Source organism: Agrilus planipennis, unplaced genomic scaffold, assembly GCF_000699045.2.
Source record: "Agrilus planipennis isolate EAB-ADULT unplaced genomic scaffold, Apla_2.0 scaffold156, whole genome shotgun sequence".
Classification (NCBI taxonomy): domain Eukaryota; kingdom Metazoa; phylum Arthropoda; class Insecta; order Coleoptera; family Buprestidae; genus Agrilus; species Agrilus planipennis.
Genome location: NW_020438859.1, coordinates 737,016 through 754,603, shown reverse-complemented (window position 1 = coordinate 754,603; position 17,588 = coordinate 737,016). Strand labels below are relative to the sequence as shown.

Here is a 17,588-nt window from a genome sequence, read left to right as displayed (position 1 = left end):
GAACGCGGAGGCCGATTGTGCCTCTTTGTCGCTCGTTCCGCGCTCTCGCTTGCACTTCAAGCCTTAAATGGAACGCCTCAGAGCGAGGTAACGCCGCATGAGTCATGTTTTTTCGTGCGTGCAGCCGGCTCCATCGAATTATAAGACGTTGTCACGTCAATAATCAATAAGTCAATAACATTAGTAGTGAGTGCGATAATCAGCTGTGACATGCAGACATACGGAAGGACAACGAAGTCTCGCCATAATTACCTTGTTTGGTACGGAACCCTAAAAACAAAAGAAGAAGAAAATTGGCAACAAAAATAACGATAATATTACATTTTTTTATTATACAACGATTACTTTGAATTGGTATAATAAATACTCTATAGTTAGGACGATTGGAAATTGGCATAGTCGATATTAAAATTTTTGGGTAATTACCAAAAATAAAACAAAAAACTTACCATGATGCCGCCACCTGTGACATGTCGGGGCTGAGCATGGGGTAGGGGTACTGTCCTGCAGAGAAAGGGTACATTGGGGGTCTGGTAAGACCTGAAACAATCAAGTTGAACACTGACCCACCCTTTTAGGATTTGGAAATGGAAATAAATAAATCAGTCCGAGTGCGAATTTGTTGAACAATGTTTTGGTATCGGAGTAGTTCGCAAATAAAATTATTATTTTGTAAAATTCAAAACAATTGCGTATTATCATCATCGTAAGGTATTCAGTCCCAAGACTGGACACGCACCTCCACTTGTTTCGATATTGTGTCAATCTTCGTATTGCTACCAAACGAAATAATCTTTTTGGAATTTCCAAATTAACTAAGGAAAGTACGATTTTCCTTCCCGGGTGTGAATTGCCACCCCTTGATGCGAATTTACTCAAATTAAGTAACTGCCAGTTACTGTTTATGCAAAATATTGTATTATAATAATGCGAACAAAAAATAAATGAGCCAAGATGGGATTGAATAATATCGAATAACTGGTACTACCTATCCCGGAAACAGTAACTGGTTTTTTGTAACTAATACAATACACTATTATGCTTGTAAATAATAATAAAGCTCATGATCAAATGTGAAGTACATACTGTGAAATTAAACTGTTGGTTACTACAATTGATTGAATAGTAAAAAAGAAGTCGATACAAAGCTTGAAATATTTTTTTTCTTACTCAAGATAGCTCTTCTGCGTCTATTTTCTCTATCAATGATCATAATTTTGAACTGTAGCGCAAATTCTTCAAGTGAAAGACCTCTTTCGAAGCCATTATTTATCACAGTAGGCAGCAAATCACCACTGTCCATATTATTACCGTCTGGAGTCTTTCTACGTCTCGTTAACATTTCCAATTAAATATGAACACAATGAAATAAATACAAATTGTTTATTTATTGTGCATACTTATTCGCGTATTAACTGTGTATTAAAAATCATTTTCAGACGCCTAAAATTGCTTCGCCATTATTTCACGTATTAAAATCACCAACAGTAAACAATGATAAGTTTCTTTTTGGACCTGTTAGATACACACACACAGATTGTAATTTGCGTTTTTCGATCCGATCGAATTTTTAAAACAGAACACAATGGTTAAAAATTGTCCTTGCCGTACGTTCCCGATGGTAACATCTACCAACTAACCAAAAGCTACACGAGAAATTGTTGTTTAAACCACAACACGTAAAGCTTTTGCGTGTATGTGTGCGAACGTGTCTGTACGTGTACGAATTTGTTTGTGTTGTTCTGCGATAACCGATAGAACAAAAAATTCCCCTAAAAATTCTTTCGATTTTAAACGGTCTCGCCGAGTTTATCTTAAGATAAATAATATGTAGATGGAGTTAGTAGAAAGGTTTTGATACATATGAACAATGCAAAAAAAAAATAATAAATTAAGATAACGGATCCACTGTCCAAATCTTTTTTCATCCACTTATCATGGTGGTGGCGGATAATACATGGGGAATAGGTACGATACCATTGCATACTACTTCTGAACCATTTTTTATGCAAATTATAGATTGTTTGTATTTTACAAAACACCACTTCACTGCTGCAAATTGTCCCTTATTTTTTTCAATAACCTGTCATTTTCTACTTTTTTATTCCATTCGCTGGAGGGAAAGTACACATAAATAAAATACACAAAACATACGTGCGACACATTACTCCCTTTTGGGGTTGCTATTCGTGGTATATTTCTTGCAACAATAGTCTATAGAATAATAAAATCTGCTAATTGATTGTGCTAATTTGTTAAAAGTCATATGTACGTGTATGTTAATGTATGTGTAAAATAAATGAATTAATTTAAATTAGGATTTCTTGAATATAATGTACGAGACAGTTTCAAACAGCCCAAGAAATAGTCAAGGTTTCCAAGATCAAATTTGGTGATTTAATAATAATTTCCTTCATTCTACTAGTAGTACTATAAGACAGGTTAGAAAAATTTGATTGGTTGTAAGTCAATAATTCGATATTTCTGGGACTTATGACTGCGATCCTTTTCCTAGGACGGCCCTGTAGCGTTCTCATCATTGCAATCAATAAAGCGTACCTACAATAGACAAGCACACATACATGTGCCGAGCAGGATATCTGGTAATGCGTCTCTTGATTAAATTGATTGCGGGTGCTTGAACTATCAGACAAGGGGGTGGATATGGGTGGTTAGAAAGATGAATGTCAATGAGAAAAAGAACTCCCGTTCAATCGGTAATACTTCAAGTGAATTGCTTTCGTGCTTCCGTCAATATGATTGTTTTCGTACTTTTATAAGTTTACGTTTAATTAATCGTAAAACACCTGAAAGTAGCAACAGTAATGAGTATTGAGCGTGTGTATTACATTTTAGAAATGCACATTTTAAACAATAACAATCCCAAAGCTTCCGCCTGTCTCTTAATTTCAATAGACGAATATAGGGCTGCGATTGGGATGGGGATGCGTAAAAGGGACATTGTCAGCGATCGGTAAAGTATTAGGAAGACTATCAAATGACAAACGTAATAAAAAGCAGGTCGGAATAGTGATCCCTCTTTTTCCGCTGTCATTACGACAAATATCGCAAAATTAAACCCCGTGTAATTGTCGTAGCAGTGGGATTAACAGAGACAGAGGGTTAGGAGATGCTTTGCAAATGAATCCAAGGGGAAACAGGTCAGGACTCAGGTTGGATATCTTGTTTATAGTTTCAATGCTGCGCTCGTTGATCTTGCTTTGCAACTTGTTTTATTATTTATTGAACGAATAACGCAGAACGCCCGGCTGTTTAGATTATTCCGAGATTGAAATCGATAAAGGGTAATTAAAAGTGTCAGTGGCACTGCTGCATGTCAAGCCTCATAAATTTTAATCGAACAACACACTCACAATACCTGTTTTTCCAACGGCCTTTCTTTATCGATCGAAAGATTTAGCTATTGAGTCATGTAAGACAGAGCGAGAGACTGAGTTCGATGTAACACTTATTAACAAAAACATACGTCTAAATACGTCTCAAGTCCGATATCACTCGAAGACCAATAATACTTATATGAAGAAAAGATGAAGTTTAATCAACGTTTTTATTACAGTTATGTAGCAGGAAAAGGTAAACCTTTAACAATCTTTTTCGAATTTTGTTTTGTTAAAGGCAACTCAATCATGTGGTTACCCGTTGTGTTAATTATTAGCCACTATCCCGTGTTACTTGACTTCTAATTTATTTTATCTTAATAAACCAATAACTTGGTAAATGTCTAGATGTCTAGTGGGTGGGATCGAAGGAGGAGGTCTCTCCCACCAGTGTACCATAAAAAGTTCGTGGCGGTCTCACCCCCATAAAATGTTATGGGGGTTGAAAGTTGATTATTTTGACAATAATAACAAAAATATATTTTCAAGCGGGTGGAGGTGGGGGATCGAAAGAGGGTGGTCACTTGAACAAAACCCGATAACCTAACCTACCCTATTGATAAAGATATTTAAATAATGTTTCATATTACTTTCTCAATATTTTTATGTATTTTTCATTAGTTTTACCTTTGAATATTGTTTAAGAATGACTATAGAAATATTTACATGCCTAGAAATGAATAAAAATTGGCATATTTATTAACTTTGAAAATTATCAAAATAATCAACTTTCAAGCCCCATAACTTTTTATGGGGGTGAGACCGCCACAAACTTTTTATGGTACAGTGGTGGGGGAGACCTCCTCTTTTGACCCCCCCCCCATCATCTAGACCTTTACCAATAACTTTTTTAGTATTTTTATTACAGGAAACCTTTGCTTTGTTTGCATTAATCGTGGAAATGAGAGTCCTTTGGTGTTAATTATTTTGTTTCTTTCCAATATTGTAGCATTATTGCTTATATAGTTGAAATAACAGAAAAAACGACCTTTTTCGTCGTCCCTATTGTTTGTTGATGCTTTTTATCCTCAAGTTAAACAGTTAGCTGTTGAAATAACGGCCCTAATAAATAATTCGGCATCCTTGAGAAAGCATGACACTAATTCAGGTCCTCTCGATTGTCTCGCAAGCCTCTTGAACCGGCGCTCTCTTCAGGATCATCTCTCATCCCATTTCCGCGGGCCAACAAGAACAAGGACACAAGAGTGTCTCTTCTCTGTCTCTCATTCTACGTATATTTTCCTTTTTTTTTTTAATTTTAAATTTTGTGTAGAGAAAGACGATGATCTGCACACCGTGAGGATCCCAATTTGTATCGGATCCGGTAACGAACCGCTTCGTAATGGTAGTCGTCGCAATCGGAAAGTTAAATCAGACGAAAGAAGTGGCGGATGATGACGGCGTCGCGACGAGGACGCGCGAGCAAGCGATCCCTAGGCCGTAGAGACGACGATGCTAATTTGGATGTGAAGAGACGCCGAGCGGCGCGCTTGACGTCGTTAATAAACGAGCCACTGGAAATCCTGAGCGAGACTTTTCTCGCTAATAAGGACTTTTACGGAGAAGTACCTGCCCGATTGAGAATCGTTAAAATAGGGGGTTGAAAATCCCGATCCGAAATATTACGTACTGCAAAATTATTAAGAGATTGCGTTTTAGTCGTCGACATGGTTAACCCTCTCTAAATATAATGGCTTATAAATTTTGGTCACGAACAACAAACATCCAACAAATGCATTCCGTTAGTGATATCTGCGAATTCTTACTTTAAGTTGTTTAAACAAATTCCTTTTTCGATCAATTTAAAATCTATTACACGTAGGCGAAAACGAAGCCGTAGCCAGTCGCAATCGTCTTCCGGGATTCTAAAATGTCTCGACACGAACCGAATTTAGACCGAATGTTCTTGCATTTTATGTACAGGAAGAGAAAAGAGAAAGAGTACGTAGGAACGAGTGAGACGGATCCAGGATGCCGTTCCCAATTACTGGCCTTTTCCCAGTATTTATTCATGCGTCTCCACAAATCCTTTCCAGACGTTCGTCACGAATTATACACGCTCACATACATACAAATGCACTATTATAAGGTGGGTACACACACACACACACACACGTACATACATCGGTGCATAATACATAGAATAGTCTACGACAGGGCCCACGGCCCATTATATTCGCTCACTTCTCTTCGATGCCGTCGTTAAAGGGGTGCCACAGTTTTTTCACGGATCCTGAATCGTCAAGTGCAGCAGAAAGACGGACACAAGTGGTACAGCCTGTGGCAGGCAACCGACCCCATGTTTCGTCCGTAAAATGGGAATATTAAGGCCAATTCACACGTATACTGCCGTATTCAAGCCGTGTTTCTGCTGTGCCCTTTCGTTGTCCATCAAATATCTATTTCTCACATTTAAATTCCGCAGAAACTGTTTCAGCCGTTCGCGAACATAATATCGTTCGCTATAAGGTCGCTTTTCGAACGATCGGATGCTCCATGATCCATAACGGATCCGGCGCGGCAGGGAAACGGCATTAAGGGTGCACACAGTTGCAGGGTTATCCTAATGCCGCGATCATTACGTTAGATCTTTATTATTTATTATTGTACTTGCGAATATAAAAATAGGAGACGAAAAATTAGAAGAAGTGGCCGATTTTAGGTATTATCTAGGAAGTCAGATAAGTCAGGACGGAAGGAGTAGTAGGGATATAAAGCAGAGGATAGCGCAGGGTCGAATCGCCTTTAATAAAAATAAGTCACTTCTATGCTCGCGAATGGTTAATTTAGAAATTCGAAAAAAGGTTGTTAAAAGTGTATGTTTGGAGAGAGGCGCTGTGCGGGTGCGAAACATGGATGGTGGGGGCGGCGGAAAAGAAAAGGTTAGAAGCGTTCGAAATGTGGTGTTACAGGCGAAAGATGAAGATACCGTGGATAAAGAAGGTTAGAAATGAAGAAGTATTAGAAAGAATAGGAGAACAGAGGACTCCATGGAAGTCAATAAGAAACAGGAGAGATAGGTTAGCAGGACACCTTCTCAGGGATGAAGGTCTAGTCAGTGACATATTAGAGGCGGAAATGGTAATTAGGAGGGGTAAAGGTAGAGACCTAGGTTAGATTTACTGTTCGCAAATAGTTAAGGATGTGGGTTGTTCTAGTTTTCGGAAAATGCGAAGATTAGCTCAGGATAGGAAAGAGTGGAGGTGCGTGTACAACCAGTCTTAGGACCGACGACCTTATGATGATGATGTACATATTAATGTTACTACTATTACATTATAGCCCTGCAGGGCACTGTAGGTATGTGTGAATATCGCCGGAACGATATGGTTCACGAACGACAGAGGCACGACCTGGATATGATACTGTATGTGTGAATAAGGCTTTAGAGGTAACAAGTGTTTAAAGGTTGACTGATAAAGTATCAATAAACATGCACAAATAAGAAGATTTGTTCCTAGTCAAAAATTTACAACCAATGCTGTACATAATTGATTTAAACTTAAAAATCGATACGCTAAGTGAAATGACGGATTTGTAAAGGGCGCGGAGGCTAGTCCGCGTCTCCGGCAGTGCGAACTAATGTACCGGTCATTAAAACCGCATGAGTGCAACCGGCACGTGACCGAAATAATGATAGCGGAACCCTCTGAAAGAAGGAGCGTCCACGACGAGATCGAAATATTCCATCTGTCAACAACCGACCATCCCACGCTTTGCTGCATACGCTGATAACCCCTCATTATTCATATCATCATTACTCGCATTACTAATTGCAGTTAAACTCTTTGAGATGTACCGATCTTAAATAAATCGTTTTTGACAGTATCAACCCCTGTCCCCGCAGTGTCCGTAATAATATTTTGTTACTATTCAATACGTAGCAAAAGTGCTTTCTGCGCTTCTATAACACTGTATAGTGTGTAGCATATTACTGAATGTTGCTTGCTGTTTGATGATTAATACAATTTTATGTAATACGTATCATTTTGTTACCTCGTTCTTGCAGAAGTGCCGGTTGCCCTTTATGGACAACAATTTACAACAAGTTCCTTACATGTTTTATGTTTAAAGAATGCAGACTTGCATTAACATGACTCTTGCAGTCAAAAAGGAAAAATTGTTAATGCATAAACGTTGTTCTTCCTTATTTAATTTACCTATTTTACTCGTTTAGGCTTGACTTCCACTATGCGGCCGCACTCGATACGCTCTCGGTCCGGTGAAATATTTTTACTGGCGCGAAACAATGAGCCTATTGAACACTGACGTTCTTGCGCTGGTTTGGGTCCCATTACAGTCTAATACCGATAGATTTCAAAATATATTTTATCGAAACGAAATCGGACGTGTCCCGGATTGTACCGGCAGTGTGAACACGCTTTTATCTGCACTTGACTATATTATCGTCGATCAGCTTTTTCAATTTTTTGCATTTGTAATGTAAATGCACCCACATCTTTCCTTTCCTTTTCTTTTCCTTTGTTTCTTGACCTTGTTCACAGTCTTCGTCCAAAACAGCAGCTATCACAGCTAATTCTTCTGTAAAAGGTGTATAATGTCGTGGGACTCCTGGTAAGAACGAAGTCTTTTACGCTATCCCTAAATTCCGTAAGCATTTCGTTCACTTTTTCGTCCTTTTTCAAACGGTGATTTAAGTTTTGGAAATACAAATAAAAACTGTATTTTATTTTATAATTAAACACCAACCGATAAATTACAATTTATTTCCTACAATACCTACTATTAAAAACGAACACAAACGCAATTAAAAAAAGAAATCTTGTTTTCAAAAAACAAAGACTCACCACCATCTTTACTATAAAACGAAAAATTTTATTCTATTCTATATCATTGTGATGATGAACAAATTTATTATTATTATTATTATCTATAATTATTTACGCAATTAATTATTAGACTTGTACACTACTACGAAAACGTTAATTAATTAGCTTACTTATTTAATTATGTGGCATAATAATGAATGTACAGTCTATGGGAGAAAATCGGGATCGGGTTGTAATATATTCCACAAGACATGGACAAAATCTTCCGATGTGGGATTGCTGATTTTATTTAATTCGGAAAACACGGAATGCAAAGACATGGCTTTCTCCATATTCCCGAGGAGCACGGTCGAATCTTCAATGTTCATGTGATGATCTTTGAGAGCTTTCAAGAATGTGAACAGTTGCCGGGGTGAAATAGGTCCAGAGTACGCACAATGTCGTAAATTGCCGTCCTGATCTTTCACAATTAAATCGAACAATTTTACAGACAGTAACTTAATGTCCGACAGTGTTATAAAACGCAAATTTCGACAGTTGGAAACTAATCGGCAAAACAATTTACTTTTCAATGTCTTGCTATTGGGAGCTCCCCAACAATTCACCACTTCCAAGACCTGAAGATTTTTGCACCTATTCGACACTATTTGAGAGATTTCGTTAAAATCGCACCGGTTTTTGATACACAGCTCTTTCAAACGGGGTGCAAGAAGTAGCCAAGCTTTGAGCTTTTCCGTTGGGACGTCCTCGTCTACTTCTATCTTTTCCCACAAGGAATAGTGGATGGCCACATTGTAAAATCTCTTACAAACCAATCGGAAATTTTCGTAAATGTCGTTTTGGGGTAAATAGGAACAAATATGTAACAGGATTTCGGCTGGAAGGTCAGAGATGCCGACCTTCGAATATTCCTGAGTTTTACGTTCTTCTGAGATATCGCTACAGGAAAACGACTTCCTGTTAGAACGACGAAGACCCGCAGAAAGTAGTTCCAAACTCGACTTTTTGAAGCCAGTTGAAATAACCGAGTTTGAAATCGTGTATCTTCTACGTTTACCCACTGGGTCTAACTTAGTTTCTTCGCCTTCGGATTTTCTTTTCATTTCACTAAAATTTTTACGATTCGGTAACATGAAAGACAGCTATCAATTTTGACAAACCGACGGACAATATTTTTGACAAGTGACTTTAAAACGCAACGCTGCCTCTGACAATTAAAGACAAATCTTTTAAAAATACATATAACTGTCATTTGAACGATGAAAACAAAACACTTGCAACAATGGAGTGCTAATTCGTTTGTTTGCATGCGATTTACAGATTTCTGTTTGAATGTATCTGTATGAATATGTATCGAATCATTTAGAAATGGATTTAAATAGTGCATGTTATATATAATTGATAATATATATGTACCTAACATTAATCCTAGTGTAAATTTTTTCGTTTAATGACAAAACCGAACGTTAAATCAAACCGCGTGGAGCAAATAAGCAAACCGCTCATTATTGTGTCGTTTCGGCTGCGTCAGGTAGGGCGTCGCATCTAACGACGCCAGGCGTCAGAATTGGTTCGCTTTTCGTAGCCAACTTTGCAACGAACGAGAACCAGAACCGTCCATTGTTTTCGACTGGTAACGAGGCGAGTTGGCGCTATAGCGCCAGTAATAACTAACGAAGCCACTTCGTTGCGCGACTCGACCAAATTAATTAATTCGATAATAAAAAGCTGCTATATGACGACTGCCAAGACAAAATACATACGAAATACATCTTCAAACACGAGAATAATGAGCAATTAAATTATTCACAAGCCGCTGCAACCCAATTACCGGAGGCTTTTTGCACGATTCGAATACGACAGGGCCGGACTAAGAACAGCTTTGTTTACTGCATAATAAGACGTCATTTATTATGTTTAATAATAATCGTAAAACCGCCCCTTTAATACTTTGAAACAATTATATATATTTGAATGCGCAAAAATGATTAACTGTTTTACCGTTTGTCTTTCTTCAAGTAAAAATTAGAAAAAGGACGTACGGTCCTGGCGTCGTCACCGCCGCCCGTCTTAACAAATGCAATCGAAAGCACAAAAGATGGAAGAAGGAGCGTGGCACAAGTTGAAAAAGGATGGTGCGCAGTCAGGCTAAAGGGAAACTGGTTCAAGTGGCCATACGTATCCAATTATAAGCTAATTGCAAAGTCATCAAGAAACGAATAATGCGAGTTGTGAGCTACTGACTTGGAGAGGCCGTAGCAGCGACAGCATGCAGCAAGCTTACAGCACCCTGCGACCGTACACCAAGCTGGCAGGCAGCAGTCGTTATTGTCAGCTTTGCATTCATTAGTTCGATATGCCACTGGAGAAAAAGCACCATCACCACAACCCCCGCAGCACAGTGATGATGAATTAGAAAAAAATTTATGTCCATGTAAAAAGTTAAAAGCAAGGGAAGCAAGGCGTTGAGGTTGCGATATTTGGGATTTGAGATACGAAGGGTTGTTTAGGTAAATTAAGAGGCAGAAGCGGGAGTTAAAAGGGGAAGAGGCAGACCCAGATTAGATTGTTCGTAATGAGTTGGAGATGTATATTAGAAAGAATTTGAATGAATAACGATATTAATCAAAAGAGTATTATTGTAAAGGGTAGAAATATGGGAAAGAAATGCTTAAAGTGGATTTTAAAAATTGAAAAATTGTAAGAAGGGAAACTAAATGTGATAAGATGGTAGAAGAAACAAGAAGAAGAGTAGTAAGATACGAAGAAAAAATAAGAGGAGTGCAGGAAGAAAACAAATATTAAAGTAGAGAGAAAAAGCCTAAGAATGATAATGATAAGTCAGGAGCAACTAGGAGTGTAGAAGAGAAAAAATGGGTCTAGGGAACACCGTAAAGAAAAGGAGTTACGAAATAACAAGAAGGGAAGTGTTAAGGAGGAGTGTATACAGAAGTTCAAATAAGAGTTGAGGAATTTCTGTAGGATGAGTGGCAGGAAGACCGTAATATTTGAGGGAAGGTAACTGCGGATTTAGAATGGAAAATGAATGTAATCAAAATAAGTACTGGATGAAAGAACAGGAAAGAAAATGCAGAATATGTAGAAAAAGAGAGCGAGACGTTAACACATGTGTTAGAAGAGGGTGTAAAAGATAATGTAAGGGAAGAATGTAGAGAATTGATAAATGAGAATGGTAGAGGGCTGAAAATATTAAAAGAAATTTTAAAGAAAAGAAAAATGGTAAAGGATGGTTGTTAATAAGGGGAACTTAAAAAGTTAGATTCCCATTTTTGTTTTTGTTATTAGTATAAATTTTAGGGAAGAATATGTAATTTTTTTTCTTATTTGTACTCAGAAAGATATGTCATAGAGAACGAAGGACGGGGGGGGGGGGTTAGTTTTTTGTTTAAATATTTGTAAATATTACTTTATATATAGTCAGCGATGTAATAAAAACAAGAAGATTGACTCAAGATGGGAAGAAGAAGGGTATGACGACGTAGTTACAGTAATTACTGTAACGTTGTGGTTCTTTCTTGTTGTACCCCACTGTGCGTATTTGATTCGGTCGCACCAACGAACCACCCATATAAGTGCATTGCATACACACATGTGCACGTAAACCCCGACACTCAAACTGATATACATGCACATAGGTACTACTACTACCAACGACACAAATGGTAAGTAGACAATTCTCTCCGCTGCTCGACTATTGTTGTTCACCAGGTTCGCTCCTAACATTTCGTGTTTAATTAGCGCGAAAAGTTACTCGTTTCTTAAAGGACCAATTTCTTTAAGGGCCATTTTTAGTTGAAAACAAGACCTGCGAACATTACCTTCCGAGAACAAAGGGACGTATTTGTGCCTTGTGGCTTTTTTAATTTCGAAAATGTCGACGTTTCTGTACCTTCACTTTTCTATTTTTTTTTTTTTGCAATTCTTTCACTGCTCACTTTGTAAACACCATTTGTAATAACCAACCCTCTATTAATGTTGGTCACTTGAAAGAAAATTTATTTATGTACGATTGAAAAAATTTTCGTGGACGTAGTCGGAGTGTATTAAATGGTTCGGGATATGCGCCCCTAACATGAGGGCTATCGACGAATCCTATTCACACCTATTCAGTTAAGTATCCAGATAACGGAAATCCGTTATTGACCGTACACAAACAGAATGGCCATGACGACAAGCGTTATCACTTGTTTACAATTCGTATGACAGAAAAGGGGGACCATTCACAAATTGCCCTATTAAATATTTTCAGTCGAAAGATTACATAGATACATATTCGTACATATAATACTGAATGCAAACCTTAAATTCCAAAAAAATTACCTACCAGACCAGTTTACAAAAAACAATGTACTTTTACAGAGGCTTTTGACGTATGGTAAGTGCCATGATAAATTTTTCCGAGTTTCCAGACGTATAGACACACGTACCTTTCACTTGACACCACATACGACCATATTTTATAAAATTTTTGACAGCATATGTATTTTATAGCGTATGTTTTAGTCACTCACGCGTGAACAGTGTGACCAGTTGGGGCGCACTCTTCTTTGATGAACTTAGTGGTAGCCAATAAAATACAATATCAAGTATTTAAAACTTTTTAAATACAATGAAAACGGTATTAAAACAAAAATACTGGTATGCAAGGGAAGAAACAGTAGGGAAAGAGAGAATATAAAGATAGGAGACAAAAAAATTAGCAGAAGTAGCTGATTTTAGGTATCTAGGAAGTCAGATAACTCAGTACGGAAGGAGTAATAGAAATAATAATGTATAAAGCAGAGGATAGCATAGGGTTGAGTCGCCTTCAACAAAGAGAAGTCACTTTAAGCTCGCAAACGGTTAATTTAGAAATTAGAAAAAAGGTGTATGTCCGGGGCGCGATGCTGTACGGGTGCGAAACATAGACGCTCGGAGAATACCGTGGTTAGCGCAAGTTAGAAATAAGGAGGTATGTATTAAAATGAATAGGAGAACAGAGGACGCTGTGGAAGTTAACACAAAATAGGTGAGATAGTTTGGTAGGACACCTTCCAGGCACGAGGCAGGTTAGGGACATTTTAGAAGTAGATACAGGAGTGAAGAGGATTAGAGGTTGACCTAGATTAGATTATTGTTCACAAATAGTTAAGTATGTGGGATGTTCTAGTTTTAAGGAAATGCGAAGATTAGCTTAAGATAGGAAAAAGTGAAGGTGCATGCCAAAACAGTCTTAGAACTGACGACCTTATAATGATGATAAAAGAAAATTTAATATTCGAACATATGACTGTGTCGTAGTCCTCTCTAGGTATATTTTCTTCAAAAACTAATAAATAAATTTTGCTTGTGTCTTGGTACCTATAAATTATTATTACAAACTGATATAAATATCACGAAATTGGTACTTAAGGGGGTGGGAGCCCTATCGTCCCCCTAGACCCGCCTTTGCTTTTTGAAAGTTAATCATAACAGTTGTAGAAAAAAGTGAAGATGCATGCCTTGCGTGCGATGCAGTCTTAGAACTGACGACCTTATGAAGATGATGACCAAACATTTATTTATATTCATTTGAACGAATGTTCGTCGGCTTTGTTGAGGCTTCTTTATTAGGTACTTTTTTGAATTTCGCTCGAAATTATGTCACATGAAAATGGACAACAAAAATATTACTAATATACCTAAGTTAAAGCGATGTACGAGTAAGCGAAAAAATATTGTTGACAACGGACGCACAGATGACAAAAGCCGTTAGTAATATTCGATGCTCATATCAACAAGTCCCATTGTAAAGCACAACGGCGTATGAGACAGGTCCATTGTCAGGATGCGCCCCCATAGTGTATTAAATAGAGATAAACGTTCGGGGTCGATTTCGCATGCAGTATACTTAGCGGACTCCCGGTCCTTTTCCCCCTATTTGACAACAGCCAAACTCCGGTATTTTTGTCATTACACAATACAAAATCTATCCAAACGAAATGAAACGAAGGGAGAGCGGTCCATTATTAACAATGCCCAGAAAATTTGATGAGTCGATACTCCAATAATATCGACATTCAATTAATTTTCGTTTATCAAAAGTATGGATCTATATGAGAATGTTAATTTAAAAAAAAAATGGTACAAATGGTCTGACCTGTAGCGGCAAGCAATGGTCCCAGCCGTCTCCAGTCGTTGGCGCTGAATTCGCCCATGGAACCTGCGGCTGCAGCGGCGGCAGCCTTGGCCCCGTCCAGCTGGTAAGGGGGTATGCCCATGTGCGCGGGCGGGGGTTGCGACAGCGGGTCTCCGTTATGGCAGAAAAACGGCAACGCTGCCGCCGCCGCGGCGCCCGAATGCGCCGGACCCAGGCCCATCTTACTGGCCTGAAACAAAACAAATATTTTCGTAATTAACTACTAAAAGTTTGGATCATCCAATGCATACGTGTCTGCATCCATAAACACAAAATGGGTTTCCAAAAAAAAAAAAATTCCGAAGGGTGTTCATGTTTTTATAACAGTCAACCATTTTAACCTATCAATAACAATAAACAATGTACTCTTTTTATACCCTGTTCAGATTTGTTGTACGGCGGTGCGGGGGTTGAAACATGCGGTCGACCCCGTCGGTTTATTAACCGCGAAATCGTAGCATGCATTGTTAGGCTTGGAAAATTTCCGGCTTGTTACCGTCGCTGTGTCCAATGAGGCCTGCAAATTTCTTTATGGTCGAGGTGGTGCACCAAGCAACCAAGCAAACAAGAAAGCAAACTGACTTGCGGGACGACAGAAGTAAGAAAACTTCGAGGGGCCAAACACGATTCCTTGTAGACTCGGTGGTGTTAATGGGGTGGAAAAGTCAACAACAGTAGGCTTTCGACCGTACAAAACGATCAAACAGGGACAGTTTTTAGCCTCGACTAGATCGAGTCTTTATTTGAGAATGCAGACGTTCGTTCAGGATTCTCTGTCTGTTGTTGATGTTTCGTCCTTGGCAGGACACGAAACTTCAAACCGTAATTCAGCATCAACAACACAGAGGGAAACGGACGAAATTCTGTTTATTATTTGGGAAATTTGACAATGGATTCGAGTTTTTTCTTTTCAAACAAATTAAGGGGCTGGTTTAGTGGTTGGTACTGGTCGCGGTTGGGGCTCTCGAAACAACGACCACTTAGTGCATGTTCATACGTACGACGTATTTTAGGCAGTTAATGCCATCGGTACAATAAACGGCTGCACTATTGCCTCAACCCTCTCGTTCACTAACTACCCTCGTCTACCCTTTCACCGTCAGTCAGTCAGTCAGTTTATTCGCGCAGCAGCATAGGTATAATTTCTGTTCGTTCATATCGAACCCAATTACTCCGCTCGAATAATTAAAATATTAACGCCTATAAACTCGGCCATATTCGGCTCAAGCGAGGCGTACGCTTAATCGTGACGTGGTTAAAATTAAATGAGTTTTCGAGCATCTCCGAGCGTAAGTTCATTAAATTTTTAAAGCGTTATAAGTAATTAGCCGGCGGTTCTTTTCCCGCTACGAACTAAAGCACTCACTTCTCCATCCGCACAGCGGAGTGGAGCGACAGCGACGCCGTCGACGCCGTTGCGCCGCCGCGGCGCACGGCGTCGTCGACAACGACCAACCAGCGGAAGAGGAACGCAGTTAGTGCACGGCAGCGAGAAAGGGAGACAGAGACAGGGAGGCATGTTATGTCGAAAAAGCTGGAGAACGGCGTCGAGGAAGTGAGAGAGAGATTGTGTCGCCCTGGCAACCCGGAACGACCACCACGACGCTGCTGCGACTTCTGGGTTCCTATCAAATCGACCAACGAACAAAATCGACATACGAAAACGCGAACAGAATTTCGCATTATACGATAATACAATACACATACGTAAAACTTTAAACCTTATTATTAGTTTTTTGACTATCCTCACAAACCAAGAATGGATTTTTTAAACTTCAACCCCCAAAAGGGTAAAAAGTAAGTCGAGAACAATAGCTAGTGTTATAAATGAGAAACAGAGTTAGAACAGTTTCAAATTTGGGTAATTTCATATTAAATTAGATTACTAGTCTAGTATTTTAAAAGTAACCAAGTATTAACAGGTTGACAAACAGTTTTTGTTTGTGGAAAATCGGGAAAACTCTGGAAAATTATGTAGTAAAAGCTTCCTCCATCGTTGCTTGTTCCTTTTAATATTTTCGTCGATAATATGGTAATGGTTCGAAGCAAGAAGCGGAGAAGGAATGTAAGGCGCGCGCGCTCCTTGAAGAAGTGTAGCAATTCTGATTCTGTCGAAAGGACCCGTTTAGCGTTTGACCCATGCATCCGGGCATCCATCTCACATCATCATCATCGCCCATCGTCAACAGCGAACGATTTATCGGTCGTATAATGACAGAGCGGCGACCAAAAGCGTCGCTGCCACTAAAAGGAGCGGCGAAATCACAACGGTTAGCATAACTAGGCAAAAAGAATGAGGCAGGTACGCAAAATACAAGGCATAAGCACGTCAGAATGAATATTTACACCGTGTGCGGCCGCCCCCTTTATTCTTTCCCAGTCAATTTTTAAACGACCATGCCAGTAATTTGCCACTTATGATGAGGTGGGCTCGGCGACCGCAAAAGGAAATGAGTTGTTTTCGTATTAGGGTGCGAAAAACGCCAAAGGATGTTTTCCTAATAAATTGAAAACAAAAGTTTTACGGATTCGTCAGGAGCCTTCATTTAATAAAGAGTCATACTTCACGAATTAATACGATTTAGGGCCCCAGGGCCTCTTGGTGTAGTTTGCTGTTATACTCGACTAAAGGGTAGAAGCATACGGGACGACAACAAACGGCGACGTGTCGTCCAATCGCGCCAATGGAAGACATATCCTGGCACGGTTATTTAAACACACTCAATACTTTTTGTGAGAAAACATTGACAAAGTTCTTTTCAATTAAGTACATCCATCGACTTATCAAAATGAATCCAGATCCAATCTTTTAGTATTAACCCAGCAATGGCTGCATTCTTAAAAGTACCAAAATCTTCGATAACTACATTTTACTATCAAAACATAAACATCCTGGAATAATTATCTATTGGGAATTTTCAATGAGAAAGTGTTCAGACCAGGGTACATTTACCTGCCGTTTCCTTGAACCATTAAGTTGGAAATTCAAATATTCAATTTTGTTGGTTTTTACAAATATTATACGAGGGTGGATTGATAAGTTTCCGGCCTAACCAAGAGATGACGCCACTAGGCCTACCTTGAGGTGACATTCTATAGTACCATCCTTGGATAGCTTGTAGCTATAGTTTCAGCCCGATCTCCTTGCTAGTGTAGGTTTGACAGCACGCTGAACAAGACGCCTCTGTGGTTTTCGTAAAAATGGAAAAGCAGGAAAATCGT

General features: G+C 38.9%; 1 protein-coding gene across 4 annotated transcripts in view; it reads right to left on the bottom strand.

The window, feature by feature from the left end:
• LOC108741021 (protein pangolin, isoforms A/H/I/S) overlaps window positions 1–17,588 on the bottom strand; it is a 178,688-nt gene that overhangs the window by 15,841 nt on the left and 145,259 nt on the right. For 2 of the 4 annotated variants that reach the window (XM_025980181.1, XM_025980215.1), the window contains exons 2-3: window positions 14,328–14,556; window positions 450–540 (exon numbers count right to left, since the gene is read on the bottom strand). In XM_025980181.1, the coding sequence (XP_025835966.1) occupies window positions 450–540; window positions 14,328–14,556 (320 nt within the window). Of the gene's footprint in view, window positions 1–252; window positions 271–449; window positions 541–1,170; window positions 2,106–14,327; window positions 14,557–17,588 lie in introns of those variants that run through there. The other 2 variants (XM_025980144.1, XM_018475597.2) reach the window with 2 other exon arrangements.